General features: G+C 36.6%; 1 protein-coding gene across 1 annotated transcript; it reads right to left on the minus strand.

Annotated features, from left to right (window-relative positions):
- Positions 1–7,946: 7,946 nt before the first annotated feature.
- Positions 7,947–8,783, minus strand: LOC134844921 (uncharacterized). The gene has a single exon (XM_063861747.1). It carries the CDS (start codon positions 8,781–8,783, stop codon positions 7,947–7,949), a length of 837 nt encoding a protein of 278 aa, XP_063717817.1.
- Positions 8,784–8,990: the final 207 nt, after the last annotated feature.

An 8,990-nucleotide genomic window follows, 5' to 3' on the forward strand; every position in this document is an offset into this window, starting at 1 on the left:
GAGCCATCACAGAAATAACTCATATCTGGTTCGTCCAAACAACAGTCATTCAAATAGTAGCCCTCTTGCGGCAATGAGACAATAGCACATGCATTTGATTCGTCTGAAAAAGTGATGCTGGAAATGACGCCCCCTAGTGACATAGAGTCAGACTGCGTGCTGAAGCTTGATTGATTTGTATTTGCAGAATTGGGCAAATCGTCCTATCATGAAAGTTGCCGAATACTTGAGATGTAATTAATAGAAGTTACTGGTTTATGATTTTGAACAAATGGATTCATTTCATGGGAAATACTCGTAAAATCTGATTGTTGAACTGCATATGAAGAATTTTTAGCCCAGCTATCGAGAAAATTACATGCATCGAATAGTTTACGAACATATTTGACGACGTATTTTTCATCAAAGCTGCTAGGTAAAAGGAGCCTCAAAAGTGGGAAATCGAGACAAGTAGTCGACTATTCCTAATTTGAATCCCGAAACATGAATGATGTCAAAACCAAACGCCAAACGGCAATAAGCGATCTGCCCAACGGGTTAGACGAGACTGATGGGCTTTTTTTATCCCTATTTGTCTTTAAAGCCGATATGATTGCCTTATGGTCTGTTAAGACTTCGAAGTGGTTTCCTAACAAATAATTGCGAAAACATTTACAGGACCAGACAATGGCAAGCCGCTCGAGTTCGTTCATAATGTACTTTTTCTCTTGGTCATTGAGGAACCGTGAAGCTAATGCTTTTGGATCCGAGACCTCCTCTTCAACTTTTGTTCGAGAGCAATTACCAACCCACTTTCAATTCTGATCGTAATGGAGCATTTTCGTGATATGGGCGACAAGGTCGAGATAACTGTTGAACGCTAATTGTTGGGGTTCACACCCAAACAATTTTGTTCTTGTTACTAGCTTTCAAAGACGGGCGGAGTTGGTCTGAATAGAACTGCAGATTAGTTAAATATTATTGCAAATGGTTTAGAACACCCTCAAACGAGCTGAGCTGCTTCAATGTTCAGGGTGTTCCGAGTGCCAACACTGCGTCTAGTTTTGATCTTTTTAGACTATAACGCTTTGAATTGTTATCAAAACCCAGCCATCACAGTTCATCCAAAAAAAGTTTGAATTTCGATAATTTTAGAGCAAAATTTTCATCATCCAGGCGAACGATGTTTTTCTCCACAAAATAATTATGCTCCACAACTGAGCCTTTAGAAACAATGAGGATGTTATCCAAAAAAAAAAGAAAACACCTGACAGACTCTGAAGTGTATTGTCCATTATCTTTTGGAATTCCTTGGGCATATCAGTAAGACCATAAAATCCCGTTTTGATTCTGTAAGTTCCAGTTTGTTCGCCAAACACAAAAATGAAGTTACACTGAATACTGACTAAGTCACTCAGAGTAATTTGGCTGAAGGCCAATTTGAGGTCCAATGACGTGAATCACACTTCTCCACTTTTATTTGGCGTGATGATCTGGTCAGCTGATACCATTAAATCCCAAAAGGTTTGGCATCTGTTACTGGTTTTTGCAAATCTGGTCATTCATGGGATTTGCGTCCATGGCCACTTTAACCGTGCCATCCTTCTCGGCAGTTATGACTATCGGGAGATAAAGTGTTCGCTTGTACACTAATTTCGCTTTACAATGTGCCCTTTCTGAATAAGTTTACGGATTTTTGCTCCTACGTTCTACATGATATGTACTGGAAACCGGCGCTTTCTTCTGTTTTATGCAGTTGCTACGTATTACGTTTCATAAAATGATACATTTCACATTAAAATTTGTAATTTTTTTTTGTATCTATTTTTTCATTTTATCTGTTTTACACTTCATTTCGCAGGGGCAGGGAGGAAAAGCTTAATGGTAGAATGTGGGGGTTAAACCCAACCCCCCCAAGTTACATTTCGCCAAGGGGAGTAGGGTTAATGATTGGCACCCCCAGTTTAACATCCCTCTCTCTCTCTCTCTCTAGTTGAGGGGAGGTAGAAAAAAACTTGAGAGGTGACGTTAAGACATGGCATTTAGTAAAAGACATGTCATACATTTTGCTAATTTCCTGCAAAATTAATCGAATTTAGTTTTAAAAACAAAATGGATTATAATCAATTATAATGGATTACAATAGATTTAAACTTTAAACACAATCGGTTGAAACAGCTTATCGTAGCAAAAATAATCAATTTCAGTGCAAAAAAAAAACAATTGATTACAATCGATTATAATGGATGGTAATGTGGTTTTTTTTCAGAAACAATCAATTTCGTGGTCTGAATTTTACATCTTTAAAGAATTATAATCGAGTTTTTTGTCTCGGGGTCCATTATAATCGATTAGAACCTATGGGCGCTGGAAGCGGGTAAAGCTCAAGTTGTTTTTTCTGTTTGATCGAAATACTGCGCGAAAAAAAAGGATTTTTAAGCTATATGTTCGAGCAGTGACATTTCCTAGTTTTTATAGTTTTTATAGATTGAATCTGTTCGCAAAAATCTGATTACGAAACTAAGTTATGTTGCAATCTGAAACTGCTCGTGAATTCTTATGAGTACGAGCAAACTGAAATGACAAAATACACAATGTGTAAAGATCACCTTAGCTCACATTTATTTTGGATCAAAACTATCTGCACAATCAGAAAGATCAAAAATGGCTTTCTTAAAGTAAAAACTGCTGGGCCTCCATGACTTGATACATCAGCGCTGTAAAAACAAGGCCGACTAATAATCATAAACAAAAAATTTTTTTAATTCGGGTTTAATAAAAACACAGATCTTGACATGGATTCGAATATTCAAAGCCTTTGTTATCCTAATTATGGATGCTAGCTCTGCGCCAGCTTGATCAAAGCAGTAGTTGTGTTTGACCTGATTGCGAGCCAAGCTATTAAATGATTCGCAGATTTTTTCTGAGAAGTTGTTGACCAAGAAAAATTTTTCCTTTTTTTTTTGCTTTGAAATGCTTGATAATCCTTAGCCTAAAATATTAAAAAAACGAAATGAGCGTTTAATTTTTGATTTCGTCTTAGCTCAGTTGTTTTAATCAATTTCAGGCAACTTGCAAGTTTCAACTTCAAGTTACGTTCATTACATCGGTTTTTATTATGTGTAGTTTGCAGAAGTTATTTATATGTTGAAGCTCGAAATTGTTTCCGCTTATTTGATTCGATTTTTTGAATTTTTTGCAAAGTAATTCAAGATTTCGGAAGCTTTACTTTTGGCAAGACCAGATCAATCATGTTTCTATAAAATGGTTTTTCAATTTTTCGGGGTGCTGGATTTTTTTTTCAGGAAAAGTTGAACTTGTTTGGTTTGGCGGATCGACTTTTAATGTTTTTTGGAGGAACAGTTAGCAATCTAGATGAAAAATATAAATCCAATCCAGCTTTTTTCTAGCAATCGTCCCTGTATTTTCAAAAGATTATTGGCAAAGGTCACAGATTTGAGCATTGTGGTACCCCGCTCGGTGTGCACTTTTGTTCGGTTTTTTGTCCCGAAACTTTACTAATCTGTTAGCGTTCTTCATGAAACGACAAATGAGGTTGAAGATTCTTCCTCTAAAACCAAAACATTGTAATTTAATCAGAACTATTGAATGATTTTTTTTCTCAAATGTTTTCTTTAATTTGAGGAAAGTTCATGGGATTGGAGGGTTTTAAGGAGGAGCTTGCCTGACGATTTTATAGCCAAAAATTTCGAAAAGTGCCCCGCAACAGTTTTTTTTGAAATTTTGTCTTGTAGTAAAATTAAGTTCGTGTTCCAAGAGCCGAGCAAATTTTTTTTAACCTGTGAAAAAGGAAACTGGGGCTAATTTTGCCAACTAAAGGGGAGTACTACGTGCATTGAATAATTTTGAAGTTCTATCGCCTTGTTGAGGTTTTGATTGGTACCACAAAACGTGCTAAAAAAATTAGTTGCTTAATTTATCCTCTACATTAAATGAAAATCCGAAAGCGCCATGGACGCAAAAATTAATTTTTCCATTGAGCACGACTTGTATAAAGGATCAGATCAGAACTTTTAAGAAATGTGAACTCGATTCAACTTCAAGGCTAGACGGTACCTGCCCACTTTTTAATCAAATTTGGCACTGAATCACATAAGACTGAAATCAATCAAATAAAAACAGCATCTTCCATGCTTAAAAAAACATAAATTTCAGCAAACCGATTCGCGCTATGATTTAACTTGAAATAGCACAAAATTTCGAAGCCAAAAATAATTTGCTTAGAAAAACTTAAAACTTCGCGAACCAATTCAGTATGTGAAATAACTTGAAATATTTCGGAAATCGATTCAGTCTTTAAAACAACTTTATGTTTTTGCAAGTTTCATAATTAGAATTTAGTGCTTAAAAAAAGTTGAATTGATGGCGAACCGATTCAGCCTAGGAAATAACTTTAAATTTTTTAAAGCTCTTTAGCTTAGCTGGCTAACTTGGAAAAATTTAATTTTTTCGCAAACCCATTCAGGATATGAAATAAATTGAATTGTTTCAAGCTTTCATAGCCTAAATAGCTGGCTCAGAAAAAAAATTCGCCAACCGCTTCGGCCTATAAAATAACTTGAACTTATTCATAGGCTAAATAAAATTAGTAGCAAAAAGTTCGGACAGGCAGAATTAATTAAAAGAAGCAATCAGTGCTTTTCGACACTTTTTTTGCATGCAAAATCTGAAGCCGGACAAACTTGAACTTTTTGTCAGACCAAATTCGAAACGAAGATCTTCGATTATCTGATGGTAGCCTAATTTTTAAATACTGCATTGAACATCCAGATTTTATTATAAATAGACATCTAGGTTATTTTGAACAAAGAAACAGATTAGGTTTGACCCAAAAAAAAAACAAATTGTGGTGAATATGATCAAATCAGTCAAAATTGGAAACTTATCGCAGGAAAACATTAGCCACCCTGAGCAAAAATTTTCCTGTTTCAAGGTTAACTATTCGACGCTTCGGATGCAATTGCCCGACATGGTTATAAGTTTTGAGCAAAACTCTGCTTTATGAACTTTCGACGTTACGTTCATTTCAGTTTTAAATTCCTTTGATGTCTAGACAATTTTTTTTTTATTTTATTTTTTCTGTCCGAACTTTCGATTTGCAACTCTCTATAGCTTCTTGAAGAAAATCTTGAACTTTTCGTGAATCGATTCGCTTCATTAAACATCTTAAAATTTTTCAAAGATCCATAGCTGACATAGCTTTCTTAGAAACACTTGAAATTTTTGCCACTCAGTCCGCTCTTTGAAACAACTTGAAATTTTTCAGAGTATAATTGTTTAAATAGCTTGCTTAGTAAAACTAAACTTTTTGCCAAGTAATTCCCTCTAGGAACCAACCTGAAAATCTTCATAGTTTCTTTGCTTGAATAACTTGCATAAAAAGATTATTGTTTGCCAACGATTCAGTCTAAGAAGCAACTTGAAATATTTCAAAGTTTCAACGCTTGAATGGCTTCAATATAAAAACTTTCCGCCATCTGAATCGCTTCATGAAGCAAATTGATCTTTTTCAAAATTTCATAGCTGGAGTAGCTTGCTTAGAGAAACTTTACTTTTTTTGCGAACCGGTCTAGTCTGAAATACTTAGAATTTTCCAAAGTTTCCTCGCTCGAATGGCTTGCATAGGAAATTCTACGTTTTTCCAAAACGCTTCGATATAAGAAACAAGTTGAGTTATTTCAAAGTTTCATAACTTGAATAGCTTGCTTAAGCAAAACATGCTGTCTTGAAATAACTTCACAAAATTATTTAATTGTCATGGCTTGAGTAGCTTGCTCAGAAAAAGTTCAAGCTTACGCGAATCAATTTGTTCTCTGAGATTTAAAAGTTTTTAAACCGATTTATCAAATGGCTCAACTTGAAATTGTTTGAAGATTCATTACTGGAACAGCTTGATCAGAATAACAACTTTTTGGCAAGCCGATTGATTATTGGGGACGATACGGGCTTGCTATATCATTTTAATTGATCATTACTATCACTTTTCCATTGAACAATTACAATTCTATTACTTTTTGTTTGTCATTGACACTTTGCTTCAGTTTGTTTATTGAGTTCAGCGAGCTCGAGCAAAAATGATGGGCTTATTGTGAGCCAGAGTCGGAGCTTGTAGTGGGAAGCACGGAGTTTTTTTTGTTGAGGGTTTTTGAGCGGATGAATGTGTCTTGGTTGAGGTAATTAGCATTGTGGTAAGGAGTTTGCTTTGGTATAGTCAGATCCCCTGTCATCAAACTGTGCGGGGGAAAAGCTCGCACTTGAGCTCTAGTTTCAGGTTCATCACAGCTTGGTTGCTTTCGATTTCAGTAGTGGCACTACCAAATGGTCTTGATTTGCTAGAAAAAGATTCGCCCAACGAGATAGCTCAGTCTAGAAATTAGGAAATAATAAACAAACGGACTATCGTAAGACAAGACAGTACAGACAGCCTTTGATAGAGACATTTCATACCTGGAAGTCATCGAGGAATCAAGGGTTGCAAAAGAGTCTGACAAAATTAGATCATATCAAAGTAACTGTAAAAGAAAATGAAGCCTTGTAAAACCATTAAAAAATTTCGGCTTTTTTCGATAATTGAAAGTTATGAAAGTATCAAAAATTCAAAAGAAGCGCATGTAATATCGAAAAAACTCTCGATCGTATTTGCGATGCCGTCCCTGGTTTTGTGTGAAAAAAAATAATCAAGAACTGGCAATCGCCAGTTTTTGTTCATTTACCGCAAATTGTCGTGTTTTGTGGGTTGAGTGGGGACAGAAACCTAGAAATTCTTAGAATATTACTAATGGTTCTAACTGACTGCAGCTATCGTTGCAAAACGATTAACACAACGAAATCAATTTTTGCATTGCTGAAGACCTATTTTCTACAGCTGAATATAAATTGTCTGCTTTACTTGCTCTACTAAACTGAATTAAAACGAAAAATGTTGAAATTGGTTTTTCTCAAAGCTGAGCTGACGTTTTGATAGTTTTTAAACAGCGATAGAACCACTGATGAGAACAAAGGTTTCATGATGATGTAGAACATTATGTAAAAAGAAATAAAACAAAACAAGAAACTCAAAAGAAGAGAAAAATTTTTCTCCTCTTCAAAAGAAGAGAAAAATCTTTATCGAAACAGAACAAAAAACCTCCGAATACAAAATAGCGAAGGGGAGCGCTTGACAAAATAATGCAATTTTTGGTTAAAATTTTCCAAGAAGACACCAAAAACGGCATTTTTGATCTGGTTTTTCAAAAATTTGCCTGCGAAGCATTTTTTTTGTCAAAATAGGGTCTTTATAGTGTTTTGTGTGCACGCTCGGAAACTCAATTTGGTCAACCTAAAAAAAAATGTCGACAAAATTTTCGACAACGTTTTGAAAATCCTCCCCCCCCCCCCTGGAGAAAATCCTAGATCTGCCCCTGGTCGGAACAATTAGAAAACTCAACTTTTAAAGTGGATTGAAAAGTTATCAAAGCTCATTCAAAAACGATTTGTTATCTGAATTATTCACCTGTAATTGATTTTAGTGTCTTATTTTTCGGTTCAAAAAAATTTTCTGGCGGATTTGGATGGATGAGTGGGTGGGGCAGGCGGATGGGCGCTTTTTTCTATCGAGAAAAATTTTTGAGGCCATTCAAACTGCAATAAATTCTAGATAGCAATTTTTATTTTGAAAGCTGCAAATTTTTCGGATGCCTGAAATTTTTGGTCATCAATCCAGATTCTCAACTTGAAAATTCAATCTGGATCCCATTATTTTAGTTGCTTGTAACGTCAGCTTTTGGTTCTTTTACTGATATTAAATTGATCACAAAACAATTTTTCGAGAATATAGATTAATTCAGTTAGTATATATAAGCTGAAGACACCAATTTTAAATACCACATACCCAATTTATAACTCAATACACGAGTTGAGTGCAAAAGATAAAACGAATTAACGAGTTTCACAATTTAATTCCGAGCTTACTGCTTTGCTGGTTTGTTCACAAGGTATACTTTGTTGCTGGACTTGACGTTCTGTCCGAACACGTACTCGTCCTGCACCTTGTCCCAATCGGCCTGCCATCCCTGCTTGCCGTATCTGGGCTCATTCAGGAACGCCGAGACGACATAGTTGCACGCCGAGATCACGTCCCAAACTGGGAGTCCAGAGCATTCTCGGATCGCGTTTGCGTATGGGGGCAATTCGGTGCACTCCAGCAGGATGGCCTTGACCTTGGGGTTCTTCTTGAGGGTATCGTTCACGAGTTTCACCATTCCTGGTTGCACCTTGGCAACGTCAACCTTCTGGCCGAGAGCGACTGCCTCGAATCCTGGGATGTTCTCGCATCCGAGGACCTTGATTCTCGGGTCGACAATGGAGAACCCACATGCTTTCTCGAAAGCTGCCGCCATGTTTCCGAGGGCAACTCCGTTAGCAGTCATGACAATTATTTCATCATCGGGTGAAAGAGTAGCCTGAATGGACTTCAGCTGAAGGAGAGAGCTCATGACCATGCACACTGGCTGTTGCTTCTGGATACTCAGAGCCACCTCCTGGAAGTAGACCATGAACCCACAGTCCCCCGTGATGACGTTGACTTTCTTAATGTTGATGAGCCAGTTGACAGACTCGATGAATCGCTTCTGGACTTCAGCAGTCATTTTTCCCGACTGTGCCATTTCGAAAGTGAGTCCGGGAACTACTTTGTAGTAGACATCGTACCCGTAGGTATCAGGACAGTCGATGTCTCCACATGCGGGAGGGTAGTCATAGTCCAATCTGATCACGCCGAGAGTGGGAGCTGCTTTCAGAGGCATTTTGCAGGGAAGTTTTTGATTTTTAGTTCGAAATTTTAACTAAAGAAAGATCGGACTGATTCTCAGATTACAAACTGCGGAAGTGAAATTTTACAAATTAAAATTTTTGATATAATGAAATATCAACCTGTTAGCAAATAAGTACCGGCCATGTGTTTCTCTATATGCATGGTAATATTCATATCTTAAGGCTGGAATTTTTCCAAA

The sequence above is a fragment of the Symsagittifera roscoffensis genome, chromosome 4 (genome assembly GCF_963678635.1).
Source record: "Symsagittifera roscoffensis chromosome 4, txSymRosc1.1, whole genome shotgun sequence".
NCBI classification, from domain to species: Eukaryota; Metazoa; Xenacoelomorpha; order Acoela; family Convolutidae; genus Symsagittifera; species Symsagittifera roscoffensis.